Source organism: Oculina patagonica, chromosome 2 (genome assembly GCF_052425735.1).
Source record: "Oculina patagonica isolate OP01 chromosome 2, crgOcupat, whole genome shotgun sequence".
NCBI lineage: Eukaryota > Metazoa > Cnidaria > Anthozoa > Scleractinia > Oculinidae > Oculina > Oculina patagonica.
The window spans coordinates 42021987-42042531 of record NC_135759.1 but is presented as its reverse complement, the minus strand read 5'-3'; the positions used below and the strand labels follow the sequence as shown (position 1 = coordinate 42042531).

The 20545-nt window shown below is 37.9% G+C and overlaps 2 protein-coding genes and 1 long non-coding RNA gene across 4 annotated transcripts in view; all 3 read right to left on the bottom strand.

The window, feature by feature from the left end:
- LOC144641477 (uncharacterized) overlaps positions 1-20545 on the bottom strand; it is a 108030-nt gene that overhangs the window by 31977 nt on the left and 55508 nt on the right. The gene's annotated exons all lie outside the window — the stretch shown is intronic.
- The window catches only part of LOC144641559 (ryncolin-1-like), an 85289-nt gene continuing 65691 nt past the window's right edge, over positions 948-20545 (bottom strand). Inside the window, exons 2-3 of the mRNA XM_078500594.1 lie at positions 1467-1841; positions 948-1313 (exon numbers count right to left, since the gene is read on the bottom strand). Coding sequence (XP_078356720.1) covers positions 1054-1313; positions 1467-1841 — 635 coding nt within the window. The 3' untranslated portion in view covers positions 948-1053. The remainder of the gene's footprint in view (positions 1314-1466; positions 1842-20545) is intronic.
- LOC144641662 (uncharacterized) lies at positions 5079-7533 on the bottom strand. The gene is made up of 3 exons (XR_013568602.1): positions 7290-7533; positions 5518-5571; positions 5079-5365 (listed from the first exon to the last, which is right to left on the bottom strand). It is a non-coding gene; the product is annotated as an uncharacterized LOC144641662 (long non-coding RNA).

Sequence of the window (20545 nt, the reverse complement as noted above, 5' to 3'; positions counted from 1 at the left end):
TTGTAGTGGATGACATTTTGCGCTTTGGAATTTCTGAGAAACGCAGTTATTTTTGTAGCAATTTCCTTCAGCATAACACTTTTTATCCACCATTTCCAGTCTACTGGCAAATGAGACAACATGAGCGCAAACGCGTTTCCCTCTCAAGATTTTACTGACTGGTTGTTTTCCCTTCTTTTTTTACAGTTAACATACTAAAAAAGTAAAAATAGTGTTTTTGCTAGAGATGTAAAGAACTACAAAGGAAAAATCTAGAAATTGTTGATGATGAGACAATCGCTTTTGGAAAAAAAAATCTGAATTATCTCACTCACCATATCAATCGCCATATTTAATAGTAAAAGGGCTGTGTTTATGTCTTGAATAGGTAGGAAAATTAATTTAACTTTGTAGCATTGATTAACTTCTAAAAAGAATATGAAAACGAAAACGTCGAATAAGAAGTGTGTTGTTTCACTATGAAATTTCAAGTTTAGTTCCACTTCAATGGCAATTTAGTGACAGTAAAAATTGTAGATGAAAGTGTTATGCTTCATGACCACATCGCTGTATATACAGTCATTATTTTAGTCTCTTCCATTGTTCTGAATCTACTGGTTAAGAATTTCAATGCGTATAAAGGAAAAAAGAAATAAAATTTTCAAGTATAAACAACAGATGCACAAAGAAGAGCAAGCGTGCAGCAGTTTAGGAACAAATTCTGTTGAGTAAACCAGCTAAAAACATTGAAAACCATCGAGAAAAACCATTGTTACAAAATTGGTGGAAATTTTGGCTCACGCACAAATCATTCACCTAGCTTTAGAGGTAACCTGTGTTCTTTTCAAAACGTTTATTTTCAGCTGAAAAGAGTAGATAATGGGCCAACAAACAGACTATATAAAGAGATCGCGAGTAAAGAAATGAGGCGAGTGAAAAAAACAGCATAAAAAATCAACTACTTATTTTTCTGTTAATTTGTATTCTTTTAACCACTTTTACATTCCCTTAACAATCGCTTATTTGCACTGCTCAAACAAACAAACAAACAAGGGAAGTAATTAAGGAATTTTCTTAAAAGTTCGCAGGTCTGGTCTTCATCTCAGCTCTCTTGGCGGAGTAGTAAAGTCCTTTCCAGTGATACCAGTGCATACCAGTCTGGGTGTAGTCTCTTCCATTGTGATACAGACCGTTCAGGTTGGAGTTATCACAGGCAACGTACCACCAGGCGCCTTTATGCCTCACAGCACAGTTTCTATAATGGCTGTTATTATTCCGATCTTTGGTTGTGAAGGGGGCACCACGATGATAAGAGAGAGAATCACCAGCAGTTCCTGAAAAAGAAAAACACGAGAAGTTGTTTTTAACTGTTGTAGAACTGTTTTGTAATACTTGAAATCAAACCAACCTAGACTTTTCTTATCGCCGCTGCTAAATGAGATCAGTTTTCCTTCCTATAGATTAAAAATTTCCAATCATACATTTACCTGAGTAAGTTCCAAGGCTCAGCTTGTACTTAGTCTTCTCGCTCGCTACTGCAAACATGTCGTACTCAGCGTAAACAGTTTTGCCTGCAGTGTCTTCCAGATCTACTCGAAGCTTTTTCTTTGTTTTCGTCAGGCGGTGTATTTTGTCCAGTCCCAGCCAAAACTCGCCTTTTAGGTTACCGAAGCCACGTTTGTAGTCGGCCCAGCTGCGGTAGAAATTAACGGAGCCGTCCAGTCTCTTCTGGAACACTGTCCACCCCCCACCGGCTGTTGTTTGGTCACAGTACACATCAAAGGCACCTGAACCATCAGGGTCGATTGTATAAACACCGCTGATTCTTTGACCGGATTTGTACAGCTCAGCACAGTTCTTAGCTATCGAACCGAAAAAACCTTGATGAGTTTCTTTATTATAATTACTCTATTTGGACCGATGTGTGCTATTTTAACTGAAAATTCAAATTTTGCATGCACAACAATTGCTGTTTCTGACATTTTGCCATATATTGGTGAAATAAACTTCTTGGCACCGAAACAGATTTGTACTTACGTTTCTGAGGCTTCTTGTTCCCTTTGAGGATTTTGATGCAGTCTTCCACTTGAGTGAGTTGTTTCTTCATTTGTTGAACGACAGTTTCAAGCTTCTTGCTACAATGCTTTGTAGCTGCAGAATTACATTGGGTGCTTTTAGCGCTATTTCCTGGCTTAGCTAAAGTTTGACTCGCCACAAACAACGCCAAGAACAGCAAACTGCAGAGAAAACCTGAGGAACCACAAGTCATTGTGCGAATTTGATCAACGCCCAACTTAACCGTAGTTAACTGTGTCACGGACTGGTGAAAACGTGGATGTGACTCATTTTTATTACAACAAAGTGTTTGCGTCACTGAATTCGGTGCAAGGCAATTTTCATGTTTTCGGAAGCATCTTTCATTGGACGATCTTTTGACAGCTTCAAAAATGATGACAGCTTTGTAAAGAACAATGCCACCAACAAGAAAAAACTTCTCTTTATGTAAAAATCCTATTGCTAATTTGTCTACGTGTTACAAACGATTTAGCATCGATCTAAAACTTAATCGAAAAAGTTTTACTTTTCCTTCGAAAATATGTTGCTAATGTTAATAAAAGTGCTCAAACCTCGCCCGTAGTCTATTAACAAGATTAGCGTCTGCGACTTCCAGTAGTGATTAGTAAGTGATTATATGATTAAATAGGAACTGATATACCAGTATTTTTATCCCGGCCATTAGGGTAAATCTATCTGTGAAACTTTGCCTCTAGGGTTACCCTGTCTCTAAGAAAACTTTGAATAGTGTAACATCCGTTATAACAGTACAACGTGTTACTGTGTTATATTAGATTCACTTTACTCCTTTGAGTAAACCGAAAGTTTCCTCTAACTTCATTATTTACAATATGTGAGCGCCCGAAATATTGAACGCGCTGGAGTTTATGGAAGTTTTCCAAAGCCGATTAAAATGCAACAAGGCCAAACACTCAGTATGCTCTTAATATCCTTTTGAAATAAGGACGCGCGTTAGTTGCTGTGCGCTTCATTGTAACCTGTGTCCAAAATGATTCGGTTTTGGTCCTTAAAAGTTTTATTTGAGAAATTATAATTTCCAGATGATACTTCTGGTTAATATACTAAGGCCAAAATATGAGTTGTTTAAAATAATGAACATGTAGACCAGTTTATGCTGAAATTAAGATTTACAATAGAATATTTGAAAATTCTGATAATGGTTTGTGATGAAAGGCTCACTTTTATATTGTTAGTGACTACGGTGGACAGAGCATGTTTGAGCTTACCGTACAAAAGCAGTCAGTGCAAAGTTTGGTGGCTAAGGGCATGGCCTACAATCATTAGTGGCTAAAAGCTCAGATGAGCTGCATGCATTCCGTCTTTCCTTCATCCAACTGAATGGTTAAATCGTTTGTTATTGATGTTTGTTACAATGCAAAGACAACTCACGTCGGATAAATTCACCATATGCTCAGAATTATTTGCTCAAAACAAAATGCGCGAAATGCCCAGTCAAAAAGGTGATTACAGATCGCGTTTACTCATAATGACCTTCGAACTGAAGTTACTGAGAGAAACAGAAAATGAGTTCCGTTTTATTCTTACCTTCTGATAAATGTCCAACAGGCAGTTTTGCTTGTAAGACACAAGTTAAACAGCTGACACGTTAATATCCATCTTCACTTTTAGTTTGACGAAAGAAAAATGAAGTAGAAAGTAGTTTGTTTAATTTGTTTCTTTACTCTCGAATTAATTTTAAGGGTTCAATTTGCTGTTGGCAATAACGGAATTACCGAGGAATGTTAACCGCGCAGTAAACCTGCGATTTAAAAGATCATTTAAAAGATTTTTAAATATAAAAAAGGCAGTTTGGTATCATTGTTTCTAGAAATCGCAACCTTTCCATACGACAGTAGGTCCAAAATTAATGGCAAAGAAACGCCCCGGGCAAAATTGAAAATATTTCTGCGTTAAAGCTAAAGAACGCCGATTTTTCTCCTAGACAAATTGCTGGCATTTTTAAATCATGGTGTTAAATTTTAGTTTATATTGTAGTAGGGTTATTTTGCGACAGCTATACCAAACTACCGTAAAAAATTAAAGGCGGACATGACTACTAAGGACAATAAAGTAATTTCGTCTGAACACGTCGCCGTTTCGTGTTTGGAATATTTAATCACAGCTTTTAAACAATGCTACAGAAAAATAGTTTATCCTTTCTTTATGCAAATTGAATCACACTCGCAGACGTTTTTTTGCTGTTCACCGTGATCAGTGAGTGTCCGAAATAAACAGTCTAACATGGTTTACATGTAATGTACCTTGATCGAAGCTGATGAGCAAAAGTTTTATGTCGGAAAGGCAAACTGGATTCGGGTCAGAAATCACAGTCTGTATTTGGACAATAACATCTCCACCAGAATAATGCGATCACCAGTTTAACATATCTTATGGTTAAAAATTTAAAAAAGTAAAAATAAAATGTTTTGCTACCTCAAAGCCCCGACAGTATGGAGCGTATTTAGTAGCTTTTTCCTGTCGTTGCAACTTTTGAGCGGGTAGGTAAAATGGTACCATATGTAGGCCGAAAGGAATACCGAAACATCGTGGAAGGAATCGAACTTTGATTTATATAAAGGAATTAAGCAGAAAAACTTGCTGAAAAGACTTTATATTACATCAGAACGGATTAAGATATTGGCCCTTGCCAACTTGTCTGCCTCCTGCTAGTTGGGATTTTTAACTGTGTTATGTTCATTTAAAATATTCGTTTCCTCTGTTTTAATAAGTGACATGCCTGTAAACTAGCTATCCCGAAGAGATATGAAGCTAAGTACATGACCACTACAAAGGACATTTACATTTACATATTGCATTTAGAATACAGTAAAAACCCGCGAGTAAGAACCTAATTTTATCGCATCTTTTGTGGGTCGTTTCTTTGTGCACATTCCAGTGTAATTTTTTGCATGGGTTGATTTCTTCGCCAGGAGTGCAATGGCCAGAGATTTTCGCGGCGGTACAATATTTCGTCATTACAGTGGCGTAGCCAGGGGAGGGTTCCAGGGGTTCCGGAACCCCCCCCCCCTTAGGAATTTCGCAATAGCTAATTCAAGAGAAAAAAATATTATTAAAACCCCCCTTTAATTCGGCCAGATTAGAAAAATGAAATTTTTGAGAAAATAAAATGAAATCTATAAAGTATCACCTTGTGTTTACAATTTCAAAATTTCGTGTATACAAGCCTGCGTTGTACGTGGGATCCAGCTCCTTTGGTGGCCTCGTTTTCAAATCTGCACACAACATGCACATAGTTGCAGAGGTGGAGCTTGCCTGTTGGCGGCGGAAATGGCTAAGTGGGGATCAAGACCTACCAACATACATTACAACAGACAAATTGACATTAGTGCAACAGTCGACATTTTTGCACGGAAGCATCCACGGCGCCTACTTCTGGCTGATATACTAGCTGACTAGTGAGTGACGGTACGGCGGAAGTGAATGGTACGCCAAAAAACTTACCTGGTAGGCGGGATTTTGAGCTTCCCTTCTTTGAAATACTAGCTTCAATTGACGCTAAAATTGTTAAAAAATTTATGCTCAGAATCAAGGAGATGCCATTTCTGGGGACCGCAAATTTGAAAATTTCCCGGGGGGGAGGGGGGCATGGCCCCGGACACCCCCTAGAGGAGGAGCGCCTCCGGCGCTCGGTTTTACGTTCACAATTACAATTCACATTTAGAACCCCCCTATACAAAAATCCTGGCTCAACGTGAAACATTGTTAAGAAAATTACACATCGTGTCTTTCTTTGTGTACAAATATTTCCAGCTGAATAAATACAACTTGCTGAAGGCTAACCTCAGTGCTGTAACATCGTGATTACTAGCAATTAAAGAGATTTTAATTTAGTGAGTTCGAATTATGCGACTGACGCAGTCAAAATGATTCTTCTCAGTTTTCAACTTTGGTCCTCAACTGTCAAGATTTATAAACAAGTGTCTCTTCTATTTACTATTAGGAAATGATAAAATTATTCAAAGGGAAAGGTCAAGCAAAACAGCGTCTTGACAAATCGAAAAAAACTAAACGCTTTTTATTTAGTCATTTTTGTACAGCACGCCACTTAAACTATAAATGTCAAACAATTTCTAGAAACTGACTTATTATTAAAAAGTTTTGTTTGAGCTTTTTATTAAAAAAAAGTATTGAAGATACATGTAAACACCTTTGTAAACATCTAATAGAAAATTACAAATCATCATTTCGATGTTAAAACCATAAAACGGTGTTATGACTTTGCTGTCTTTCCATATTTCATAAACTCAATCGGAATTTGCTACTGTCATGGTTTAGCTGAGTTTATTTTTCTGTAAAGAATAGAAATGTAACAATCATGAACAATTTAATGCAAGAAGGCGAACAATGACAGGTCAGCGAACCCGTCGCCTTTTCCTGTTTGGAATATTTAATTACAGCCACTGAAAAAAATCCGATTTCTTTTTGGCGCTGGAAAAATTAGATTCCAAATTTTCATATCTGATGATTTATATGAGTATTTATAAGTAAAATTATTTTCCCCTGGCGACAATTATCTCAGTAAATTAAAAATACAAAGGCCTATGTTTAAAATAATATGCGTATTTGAAACTTGTCTCATTGGTGCAAACTAAACCATCCGTCGTTTAACGAATATTTTTTATTCCAAAAGATAATAAAGCTGAACGTCATTAAACGTTTTTCGTGACTATGAACACCCTTAAAACTCAAGTACATCTAATATTTCAGAGGTTTAGCTTTCCGGTCTGGTTACTCTGAGCAGTATTTGTAGAATCCTGATTTCATCGACTACCTAATTTTTTGACCTCCCGATCTTAACCAAAAGTTGTTTCCACTGGATTTGCGTAACTTAGTCGAACAGATTTTTCGAACAAATTTTGTGGTTCCCTTGGATATTCGATACAATAATATGCTATGCTACTCAAGACGCTACTCAATAAAACCACAGATAAGTTCCATGCCGAGTTTTGGTTCGATATTGTGTTATTTTGACCTAGTTAGAATAGGTACGTACGGTTTTTATAGTCAGCAATAAACTTCCATACCCAAAGAAAGGATAGGTGTTTTGGTGTGTTTGTTACGAGTGCAGAATTACTCATACAGGATGGTCTTCTCTTGTGGAATTTATAAACTATTTAATACTAATTTACTTGTACCTCACGAAGATCACCAACTTTGTCCAATTCGATTGATCGGAAGACGGTTTTTGCAATTTATTAAAAAGACCGACTTACCTTTTCCCAGAAGCTAGATCATCCAGTATTCAGCATGTGCGTGATCCAAACGCATTGCCTGCGTTGATTCGGATAGAAGTAACTCCATCGAGGAATGTGATACTGAAGTAGGCCCTGGAAGGTAAAGTACTCGAAATTGAAGACTAAACTCGATTGTATCTCATTCGGCATTTTAAAGTTTTCTCTTGTTGGACTTTCAGCTTTTTGCGGGAAAAATCGTATCCTGAAGCTAGCGACGCTTAGGGAAAAGTAACTTGCAGACGTTTTTATTCAAATTTCTGTCTTTTTTCGTAAAGCAAACATAGACGTGTTTGATTAGTTGCAGCCTGTGATGACATTTTTACAAAAAAGATTAATTTCCATCTATTTGCTTTGCAAACCCGAATTCCTTATCATTCACTGAATAGCCAGTTTATTTCGGTTTGAGGTCTTCTTTCTCTTCAATAAATTTGATACCTTCTGTTCATCCCTGTAACTAGGGAGAGAGGAATACAAATATCTTATTCCGGACATTTTATGGTGTAGTATCTCTGTGTATTTTTACGAGTCTTGCAGTAAATATGTACAGCGATACTACGCACTATACTACACTGTATAATAAGATATTTTTTCCAACGCAGTTTTCTGACTTTCCAATGTTTTTTAATCATTCGCGCTCTCCAGAGGAATACGGAAGCTGTTAAACCGGTCTTGTAGAGTACAGATATCATTAAACCTGGTTTGTGGAGTAGAGATATCGCGAGATATTTTTAACTCGTTCCGCGCATTATTTGAACTCCACAAAGCGCAGTTGGATAATAAAACTGGAATATTTACGGCTTTTACTGATGAAAGTTCCGGCTAAAATGACTTTATCAGTGTTTATTAGTCCAATATCTATCAAAGTTTGATGTGCTTCGATCTTTATGGTGTACCAAGTTTAATAATGAAAGTTTCAACTGAGAATTCATCAGATTACTAAGCAAAAGCGATTTAACTCATCAAACATTAGGAGAGTACAAGGTATTTAGTTGTCACTTCACCCCAGTTTCAAGGCGTTCGCCGCTGGTTTATTTTTTGCGAGACCTGAGACGAGTGCTAGTCTATGACGTCACCAGCCAAGAACGGCTAGTGTAAAAGCGTGGAAAGTAGGCTGTCTTAAATTGTGTTTCTTCTGTGTGTAAAACGAGGAAAAGGCAAGAGAATGACACAAGTTGCAGCAGAACAACAGAACCAGAAGTTTTGTCTTTCCACTCCTTTTCAAACTAGCTTGTGCTCTCATTTTGCCTCGTCTTCTTGGCCTGATAAAAAGCTACGTTCGAAATGCTCACTGTAAACCAATGCAAAATTCCTTGCGTCCAATGATTGGCGGCATTCAACCAGATCATCACTAAACATGAACTGCGAGTACCCAATGGAGTGGGTGTGCTGCTAGATAAACATATTTTTTGTTTAATTTTGTCTTTCCCTCGCCTACTGGAACCTCATGCCTTGTGGTGAAAGTTGAACGTGGAAACGATTTTGAGGCGTGTTCTAATTTGCAACCCTCGTAAAATAACGTCTTACTTGCTAACAACTCAAAGCAGGAGGCCGTAGTGACTGATTTCTGCAGCCTCAGATTATGGGTTGTTCTCCTAGCAAAAAATCCTCGGTTGACATGAGACAGAGTCTCCTGCTCATAACAGTCACTGAACGCGGCTTTGCATAGATAGAAGAGACCCGATACCAGATCGAGAGCAGACGCCAACTGTCAGGGATAGCACAGTCTTTATTCTGACAAAGCTGGACTACCTAGAACTAGAACAGATAGTTGGTGGTCAGAGCTCCCGCACAGATCCCTTTAAAGTTTAACCCACATTCGATATTTAAGAAACACACAATACCACTGAACGCAGTGATTTCTAGGCTTGGTAAACTAGCTTATTAAGAGCAATTTCAAAGTTGTGCCAATTGGAACTGTCAAGAATTTTTTCCAGAGCCGGATGTAAAGAAGAACTGACTTGAGAAGTGATTGCAGAAGTGAAAACAGACAATGACGAGAATGAACTAAGAGTTGCTTGGATTTAAATATCTTTAATGCTGAACTGAAAGGAACACTCCCTTCGTATAGACATTAAATATGCTATGGCATATCAATGAGGGGGGGGGGGGGGGGAATGGACACGAGAGAATTCAAATCATTAGGACCATCAAATCATCATGTTGCTTGACAATAGTTACATAATATCTTTTGTTTCCAAGTTCTTTTGTATTTTTTCTACCGGCATAGTTTCGTTCGTTCCTTTTGCTTTAATTATTTATTTAAATTTAGGCTTCGTTTTCGTTTCAAGTGTTTCAGTAGATTTCATTATTCGTTCGTTTTTGAACGTTGGACGAAACAAGTTAGTTGGACACTTAACGAAGTTTTCGTGGACATTATAGGACATGTAGTCGAAGTTTATTTTTGTTAAGAGTTTGTTGTGATTACAGTTACTTAATCTAGTGTGCCAATCAGACGCCGTGTGGTCAACAAATGTCAACAAATGTGAACTAGTGAACTCATGGGTGCAGCCAGTTGAAAGCAAAAATGATTAATATGTCATTTTTTATTGCTTTCTTATTTCGTGAAGTCTTTAATTGATGCTAAATTATGCAATAGTTATAATGGTGTGTCAAGATTTGTATAGCAGACTGCTGACGACTTACCGGTAACATATTCTAAGGTTTCTTGGAGTAAAATTCGGCCTTGAAACGCATGGGAATTTTTTTCTCCTTCCACTCTGATCGTCACGTGCTGAGTTAAAACAAATGTACCTGGAAACCACTTGCCTCTCTGCAGAATCTCACTCAATTGCCTATTTCCTTTTGTTCTTGAAAGACACAATTTCCTGTTTCTTTTTCTAACCGAACGCGAGGTATTGAAGGAGTCACAAGCGTAACAATAGTGGCCGGTTTCTCTTCAAAGGAACGCTGGTTTCTAAACAAAATGAATTCTGGGGGGATTTGTTATGTCAAGGGGAACGTAAGTGGAGACCTGGTCAGTGGCATCTAATAGTTATTCACAAAAGTTGTTTTGTATCATTTTTATTCATCCAGTCACTTAGACATATCTTTTCAAGACTCGTATTTGTTCTATCAGCAAACAAAAGACAGAACGTTCTAAAAGTGCACTGGTCTGATTTTCATCTCAGCTCTCTTGGCGGAGTAGAATTCTCCTTTCCAGTGATCCCAGTTTACACCATCAGAGTATGACGAGTGTTTTCCAAAATGATACAGACCGTTCAGGTTGGAGTCATTGCAGTTCACGTACCACCACGCTCCTTTACGGTCCACAGCACAATTAACACTCTTCCAGGTGTCATTATCCTGATCTTTGGTTGAAAAGGGGGCACCACGATGGCGAGAAAGGGAATCACCAGCAGTTCCTTAAACATGAAGAAGTATAATTTAATCACCTCACGGAGTCACGCATTCTCAAATCAAGAGAAAGTACGTTATGACTAGATTATATTAACTCAATAAGCGTACGTAAACTATTCGTACCAGATAAAGAGATATTTTAAAATTTACCTGAGTAGGATCCAAGGCTCAGCTTGTACTTAGTCCTCTCGCTTGTAACTGCAAACATGTCGTACTTGGCGAAAGCAGTTTTGCCTGCAGTGTCTTCCAGATCTACTCGTAGCCTGTTCTTTGTTTTCGTCAGGCGGTGTATCTTGTCCAGACCCAGCCAAAACTCGCCATTTAGGTTACCGAAGCCACCTTTGTAGTCGGCCCAGCCGCGGTAGAAATTAACGGAGCCATCCAGTCTCTTCTGGAACACTGTCCACCCCCACCGGCTGTTGTTTGGTCACAGAACACATCAAAGGCACCTGAACCATCAGGGTCGATTGTATAAACACCGCTGATTTTTTGACCGGATTTGTACAGCTCAGCACAGTTCTTAGCTGTTGAACAGAGAAAAAAACTGACCAGTTTCCTTATTATCGCTACTATAGAGATCGAAGCTAATTGCTCCATTTTGACCGGTGTGCTATCGAAACTGAAAATCAATTTTTGTAGACACAGCAATTAATATTTCTTAAATTTTGCCATACATAGGAAAAATAGACTGCACCGAAACAGATTTTAACTTAAGTTTCACAGGCGGCTTGTTCCCTTTGAGGATGTTGATGCAGTCTTCCACTTGAGTAAGTTGTTTCTTCATTTCTTGAACGAAAGTTTCAAGCTTCTTGCTACAATGCTTTGTGGCTTCAGAACTGCATGGGGTGCTATTAGCGCTATTTCCTGGCTTAGCTGAAGTTTGACTCATCACAAACAACGCCAAGAACAGCAAACCGCAACGAAAACCAGAGGAAACACAAGTCATTGTGCGAATTTGACAAAGTCCAACTTAACCGTAGTTAACTGTGTCACGGACTGGTGAAAAAGCGGATGTGACTCATCTTTAGTACAACAAGGTGTTTGCGTCACTGAGTTCGTTCCAAGACAATTTTCATGTTTTCGGATGCATCTTTTATTGGACGATCTTTTGACAGCTTCAAAAATGATGGCAACTTTGTAAAGAACAATGCTACCAACAAGAAAAAACATTCCGACTTCTCTTTATGTAAAACCCCTATTGCTAATTTGCCTTCATGTAACAAACAATTCAGTATCGATCTAAAATTCGATCGAGAATGTTTTACTTTTCCTTAGAAAATGTGTTACTAAAGTTAATAAAATTATTATAAATTTGCCCGCAGTCTTTGTCAAAAAGCGGTAGAAAACGTAACAAAAATAGCGTCTCCGATTTTCAGTAGCGATTTGATTTAACATGAACTTATATACTAGTATTTTTGTCCCGGTCAGTGGGGTAAATCTATCTGTGAAACTTTGCTTCTAACGTTACCCTGTCTCTTTGTTAAGAGGACCTTAGAAACTTTGAATAGTAGGCCATGTCCTTAGCCAATCTTGGGAGTGACTGCTTTTGACTGGTAGGCTCAAACATCCTCTGTCCACCGTAGTCATCGCAGCGATATAAAAGTTAGCCTTCCATTTTCAGCATTTTCAAATATGCTATGAAATCTTTATTTTCATTCTAAACTGGTCTACTATAAATAATTTCAAACACGTTATGTTTTGGCCTTGGTATATTAACAAAAATTATCATCTGATGTGACTACCGCACGTTCTCATTTCAAAATGCTCAAAACAAAACGCGCAAAATGCTCAGTCAAAAGGATGATTACAGATCGTGTTTATGACTTAGGAACTGATATTACTAAGAGAAACAGAGTTTAGTTTAGTTTCATGCTTTAAATGTCCAACTAATAACTGTATTTTGAATTTGTTTGCTTGTTTATCAGTTTATTAAGCCGAAAATATTAATACTTGAAACAGGCAGTTTCTGACAGTACAGTCAACTCCCGCCTTGCGGAGATCCCGTTATTACGGACAGGAGTTGAAGTCCCAGCGAATGAGAATTACTGAAAATAACTCCCGCTATTACGGACTTTCTCTATAACGGACACATAGTTGTAGTCCCGAAGGTGCCCGTTATGGTGAGAGTTGACTGTAATTGGTTCAAAAAGTAATTTGAATATTGAGTGTGTGTTAGCCTAGCTGCATGTTGATATATCAAATATTTCTGAATCGTTTTGATTCACTTTGAGGCCGGATGCGTTCGGGAGCTTTTCATTTCATCAAGAGTGCATAACGATCGTCTCAATTTTTTGACAAAAAAATCCAGCGATTCATAGCTTCGAGTTAACTTCTCGTAAAAAGCCTTTTGTTCAACTTGAGCGCTTTTGAAATTGTTTGAAAACCTTAAACAACCAGTCTTCGGGATGACGTTTTAGAACTAGAAAAACATTTCAACGACGACTGCTTTATTGTTTAGAACAAAAAACCATTTCATCGAGTTCTCTAAATGGAAATTCATCGGAAAATAGTCCAAACATAATTTAATATCGACTTTCAAGCGAGTTAGGATAATTTGAATATCGTTAAAACACTGTTTTTGACATTCTACTGTAAATTCTCAATTCCGGTCTGCCACTGTTAAGGTCAAAAACCCTGTAAACAAGTGCCTATGGCATGTACTACCCGAGAGTTGAACGGACAGAACAGAATAATTTTTTAAAATATTGCCGTTTCGTCATTTTTCTTGTTGCCATATTGACCATATTTAACGCGGCCTTTTGCTGATTTGATTTGTAAATTGTAAACTAAAATATTAATATTTCGACTTTATTTTTACTTGTAACTTTTTACCTATACTTTTACTTGGCAGAAAGTTTCGTCAACTGTTTTTGGATTTAAGTTTTGCTTTTAAGCGCACCTTGAGTATCAATTGCTTTATTTAATGAACGACCGCGTTTAGTCGATCTTTGAATGCACGCGAGAATAGAATAGTAGAATAGTATGCGCGACATTTTTTGGCTGAGAAAAAAAAAATCAAACTAACTAATAAAATATCAAATACACGGCAATTTTCGAACGAAAGACAGTTTTTCACTAATAAGCAATACGTTGATTAATGTGGATTCTCTGCAGTTTAATTTGAGGAAGACAAAAGAGGTTGAAAAAATAAAGTCTGAAAACCTTGCCTGATTAGTGGACCAGTTCGTAATGTCGACGTAATCTTTGGAATGACTGCTATTGTTAACAACACCGAGACCATAGCTTAAGAAGTCCTTTTTTCTGGGGTCCAAAAGAACGTTATTCCTTACATGCAGCTTAAAAAGTGATTTTGTCAAAATCTTTAAACATAATAATAATAATAATAATAATAATAATAATAATAATAATAATAAAAAAAAATAAACAAGTTCGTTTACTGTTTAACGTTTGTCGCCCTGACAGAAAACAAAATATTTGAGAAACAATTGAAACTGAGCAAAAGGAGCGTTCACGCTTCTTTATATTTAAAAGATCATTTAAATAGAAAAAGCCTTCAAAAAGGTAGTTAGGCATGATTGTTGCTAGAAATCGCAAAATTTCCATAAGACTCAAAATAACTGACAGAGTTTTAATAATCTGAGAAATGCCCCAGGCAAAATTGAAAATATTTCTGCGCTAAAACCAAAAAAATGGTATTATTCCTACGCGACTTGCTCCCGTTGCTGACATTTTCAAAAGTATAGTTTTAGTTTACAGTGTAGTAAAGTTTATTTTGCGAAAGCTTTAACAAGCTAGCGAAAAAACTTAAACGTGGACATGACTACTGAGCACAACTCGTCGCCTTTTCGTGTTTGGAATAATAAATCACGGCTTTTAAACAATAGAACCGTTTAATTTGTTATCTTTTGACAATGTAAATTGAATCGCACTCGCCGATGTTTTTGCTGTTCGCGATCACCGAGTGGTCGGAGTAAACAGTCTAACATGGTTTACGCGTTTTGATTGAAGCTGATGACCACACTGATGAAACTTTGTAGCTTGCGTCTGATAATTGAAGCTCACCAAGAAAAAATAATTTCGACAACGTTTGGAAACATATCTCAAAGACAGTGACTTAATTAGACTCAATCACCTATCATTCAACATATAGGCTTTTTCCAAACTTTATGAATCGACAGCATTCATGTGGATTTAAGAAACCCTAGCTTGTCGATAAAGCAGGCTATTTCAATATTTCGAAGAAAAAAAAGAAGAATAACTCGAGATACAAACATGTAGCTGACAATAATTGAAATAAAATATAAGTGGCTAAACTGAGTGAATTTAATTGGAAGATCGAAACAATTTACCTCAATGAAGTTCACATAGTTAACACAGCACTGAATTCGTCCTACATTGAATACTCAATTTTATCACGCGCAGTAAACATTTTGGAAATCAGTGAAACTGGACTTACCTTTCGCACGAGCCTTCAGGTCCGTGTTGCAAAACACTTGCCAAAAGCGGTTTAAACACCTTGTCTAAGTTTAGAGAGTCACAAACCCTGAAAAACAATGAATATGCAATCATATTGAGAAGAAGTCCCTTGAAGCAGTAGTGCCATGTGATTGGTATTCCTCCGTTAAAGTCTCTCATAAGAAGCTACCAAGAATAAGGGAAGGTAGCCACAGATGTGTCACATTATCATTCAACTTCCTGTCTTATTCTGAGTACAAACAAAAGGCCACAAAAGTGTTTTTATTAGTTTGGAGCTGTGATGGCGGTCTTTAATATTATTTTCACTGCATTTGGTTAGAGATATAAAGAACTGACATCTCTTTGCAATATTATTTTTTAACATTTGTCATCACGTCACTAAATAAACACATTCGTTCCGTTTCTTTTTTTTTACGTACCAACTGATGACTGAATTAAATTTACAGAGGCGTGAAGAGGAATAGTTATGTAATTCAAGTAATTCTTTAAAAGTGAAGGACTTTTAAAATGTCTTTTCTTTTAAACGGCGATTTCTCTTTTTACGCTCATTTTTAACTCCGGATTCAAAACAGAAACTTCATATTTAATCGACACGTCATCCATGAGCTGCTTTGAAACAAGTCAGCTGCGAAGTGACTACATGGTTATGTCGGTTACTATTCTACAACAGCAGACCGGGTTTGTGCCGCACAACTAAAGGGTGAAACCAGTTGAAAGCAAAACTGATTAATATGTCAGTTTTCCTTGCTGTCTTATTTCGTGGTCTTAAACTGATGCTAAATTATGCAATAGTCATTAATGATGCGATGTGTCGAGATTTGCATAGCAGACTGCTGTCGACTAACTAAGAACATGTTCTAAGGTTTATTTTGGCAAAACTTCAGCCATGAAACGTATTGGATTTTTTCTCCTTTCCTTCTGATTGTCACGTGTCGAGTTAAAACAAATGTTCCTGGAAACCACTTGCCTCTCTGTGTTGTTGTATTGTTGTTCGTCTTTCGTATTCGAAGATGACCAAAAATCTAGATTCTTCGGTGAGTCAGGTGTCTCTCTGTAGAATCTCACTCAATTGTTTTTCCTTTGTTTGTTCTTGAAGAACACAATTTCCTGTTTCTTTTTCTTACCGAGATATTGAAGGAGTCACCAGCGTAATAACAGAATTTTGAAATATAAATGATTCTAATATATAGATAAAATTAGTGATAACTATCATCCATATAACTGGCCGGACTCTCTGCGTAGAAAGCTGGTTTCATATCAAAATAGAGAAGTGCGAAGATGAGCGCGAGTAGTTAGTACTTACCTGCTTAGTTCGAGGTAAACGATGTCTCCTGTCAGAGTTCCGCTCGTGAATATCCTGTGGGGGCATTAACTCGTTAGTTATCATTATCTTATTATTTGTGTGTTGATCCCTGAGACTTCGAGGGACCACAGACAGCGGTATAATTAACTTATTATGCAGCGATGCAACCAGGATCTAGGAATACCAAGTATTACGTCACGTAAAACCGCGCTCTAACAAATCAGCAGTACAACAACTATAAGTAAAGACTTCATACGTATTGTCATTATTGTTATCTTCTCTCTCTTCAAAATAAACGGCAAAACGGTATCTCTCAGTAAACTGATAAAAACTGCTTGAGCTACTTTAACAGGTTGTGAACTAATACGAGCTTCCTCTGTGGTGGGTGACTGCATTTCTTCAGCTGATGGAGATATAAGTTTGGTTCATACTTTCAGAGAGGCTCTCTGTGGTTCATTCTGCAGTCTTCACCAGGTCCCTCCTGTTTCCCCTGTACACTCTTCCTTGCAGGACAACTTCATATGATCTTGGTGCAACTTGTTTGATTACTGTGGCTTTCTTCCATAACTTCTCCTTGACGGTCGGTAACGGCACCATCATGGTCACCACATTGCAAGTCAACTACCGGTCTGTTCCCTCTGTTGTGATGGCGTTTTTGATGTCGCTTTTTTCTCTCACCTTGTCCTTCGTACCTTCCACAATCTTGGGTTGCAGCAGTGTTCCAGCTGTTAGCAGGAGTGTCTTCGTGCGTCTTTCAAACAACCTATCAACTGGCGAAGTTCCAATGCTGGCTGATGGTGCTTTACGCCAATCAAGAATGGGTCATCGCCTTGGTTACTAATGTCTTGGCTGACATGACAGCATTCTCAATATTCCCATTTGACTGGGGATAACGGGTTGATTACGTTTGAATATCAAACTGCCAATCTGATGGAAACTCTAGCTTTTTAAAGCTAGAGTTTAAAACTTTCTTTGCACAAACTGTGTGGCCCTTTGTCGCTATAAATCGTGTCTGATATGCAATGTTGTGGAAACTGGCATTTGAGGTACTTGATAATAGTGCTTGCAGGTACCTGATTTAACTCACCGAGGACAAAGTAAGAAATATCACACAACAAAGTTACTTCGCTGGTGTTGCCAAAATACCTAAGGACGGGTTATCTTGTGATCACCTTCTTTACTTGCTTTACTGCATTTTCGTGTATATCATCCCAATGCCATTCCACATTTCTATCAAGACGGCATGTTAATAGCTCTGTCACATCAGACAGGTTTGATGGGAATTTTCCAAGATACGTGATCATTCCAAGTAGTACTTTCAAGGCTCAGTGACAATCAACAGGGATAGGCATCCCCGAAATTACCTTGGCCTTCCGTTTGGCTCAGGTCTTCAACCATCTGGGGTTAGCAAATAATCAATACACGATACTTTTTACTTTCTTAACTGCAACTTCTTTGGATTCGGCTTGATATTCTTCACACGGCAACGTTCGAGGAGGGCAATTGCTATCATAATTTGAAAGTGCACTTTCACAGTTATCACGTTCACCAAACAGAGTGAATTGATATTTTTCTAACTTTAATATTCTCCTTGGTATGTGCATATATAATAACTATTTGTTTTCAAACAATGACTCATTTACTGGTCAAAAATAGTCTTATAGACATGAAACACGAACTTGACCAAAATCCCTCGTCATTATGTCCCCGTGAGTTAACAACATAACATCAGTGAGAGACTTTCAGTGTTAGAACCCTAGATACCAAGAGACCGAGAGACTAAGAGTCGACCAATAACTGAGAACCATAGACCAAGAGATCCACGGACTCAGAGACTGAAAAAAAAAACAAAGACCCAAGAGACCTGTAGTTCTAAAGATCTAGAGAACCACTGACCTGCATAGGATTATCTAGAGAGTTGGAAAACTAAGGACCTTAAGACTTAAAGAAACACATACCCAGAGCCCCAGAAAGCCAGGCATTTAAACTCGATTTGAGACCTTTGAAGCTGAAAATCCTCGAAAACCGGACACTCAGAGATCTAGAAAACCATGCAAAAGCAGAGACACTATTAGGCAAAAGGAACTTAGAGACCAAGATGCAGAGAACATACCACCCAAAGACATAGAGAGATTAAGACCCAGAGACATAGAGCGATTAAGACCCAAAGACATAGAGCGATTAAGACCCAAAGACATAGAGAGATTAAGACCCAAAGACATAGAGAGATTAAGACCCAAAGACATAGAGAGATTAAGACCCAAAGACATAGAGGGATTAAGACCCAGAGACATAGAGAGATTAAGACCCAGAGACATGGAGGGATTAAAACCCAGAGAAAAAGAGAGACTGAGCCCCAGAGACAGAAAAACTCTTCTTTAAACTTTCTGTTTTTGGTTTCTGAAGCGCTAAACTTTAGTTCGAGTCTCTGAGATTGTAAACAGTACTGTCACGAATCAGGTTAAATACCACAGTTAGGTACTCTGGAGCACTGTTATGCATAAATTTATGCAATACGGTCAATACGATTACACTGTGTTGGTGACGCCGAACTCCAAGAGGGTCTCATTGAAGCATTTTTAAAATATCAACGGATCTTGTTTCCCAGTCACTTTGAGTGATAATTTGAGCTGCCCGATTGTAGAGTTTATCGTTTCTGTCTGAAAGACTCTTGTTTAGACCTGCCCAGACTACGTCATAGTAATCGAAATCAGACCTAGAAACATGGCGAGTACGTCTCGGTCTGGCTCAATCTCCAAGCCGCACCTTTTGTCAAGAAGAATGGGAATCCCTCGAGCACTTGTTGGTTGTCTTCTGACTGCATCTTCGGGACGACAAAAGAGTGTGTTCATGGCGGCCATATTGGAGGAGCAAAACAATAGAATGATTTTCCTTTGGGAAAAATAATTCATTTTTATGCAAATATGTTTTATTGTTTGGCTCCTCCAACATAGCTGCCATGAAAACACTCTATACTAAGGGCCTATTTATATGGAGGAGAGTTGTCCCTGGTAGGAGGGTTACCCTCCATACCGAGCCACCCCGGGCGAGAGAGCTTTTCATACGTTTCTTTATAAATAGCTGCGAACTGTTTATTATTTGCCTCAGCCTTCGGCTTCTGCAAATAATTGATCTGCTCGCCACTGACAAATCACGATATTTTTCTCAACCTCGTCCAATAACTGTTAAATATTTCGGTATAAGCTATACCATCATCAGACTAAGAAAATTAACATACAAGCTAGATCGTAAATGCTGTGAGTGAGGAGACGAAAACAATAAGTTTACTCAGGAGAATAGATAGAGTTCTCTGCTAGATTTCAGTCCATTGTTGAGGGAAGGTGCTAGGCGTTTGATGTAATATGCCTCTTTGTATAGAAGTGGATTCCAATTATTGTCACAATCTAACACAGTTTCAATTTGGGTGAAATATTCTTTGTCATTACTAATAGAAGGTGGAACAATGGCTGCGGTCACATCTACGACGTAACTTAAGTTTAACTATAGTTAGTCTCAAGTTACGTGACGTCATACCCAACTATAGTTAGTGCTTTCGGTCGTCTTTGCGGTCACACCAATGCAGTTAACTATAGTTAGTTCTGATTAGCTTTTGAATAATTTCGAATTTAAATTAGTTCATGACAGCCCTTGTTGTTGATCTGTGTCTAGTTGTTCCTCTATTTTTTTCTATTTTTGCACGGCATCTCGGCGTTGAAGAAACAAGAAGCTTGTAGAGCTTTAAACTGCGCTGGTCACGTGACCACCGTAGGGGAGCCATATGGGGGGAATAAAAAATGCACCCCGACCCATCCCCATTACCCGCGAGAAACAATGTTGCGGCTGACAAACAAAACACATTGTGTGACATTTCATGGTTGACTAGTTCCATCTGCAATTATATATTTTTCTTGTATGCTTATGCTGGCCAAATTTAATTCCAAGATCGTTATCCTTGAAGGCAAAAAAATCTATTAAATCAGCATCAAACATATTTTTCTTTCACACTACAACTCCCACGTAAAGACCAGAGGATTCGCAAAGTTGTCAAAGTGAGAATTGTCATGTCAGCTAGCACATTCTTTGACAATAACATAATGGTATTGGGAATTGGGAATTTCCCTAGCCTACCGAATGACGT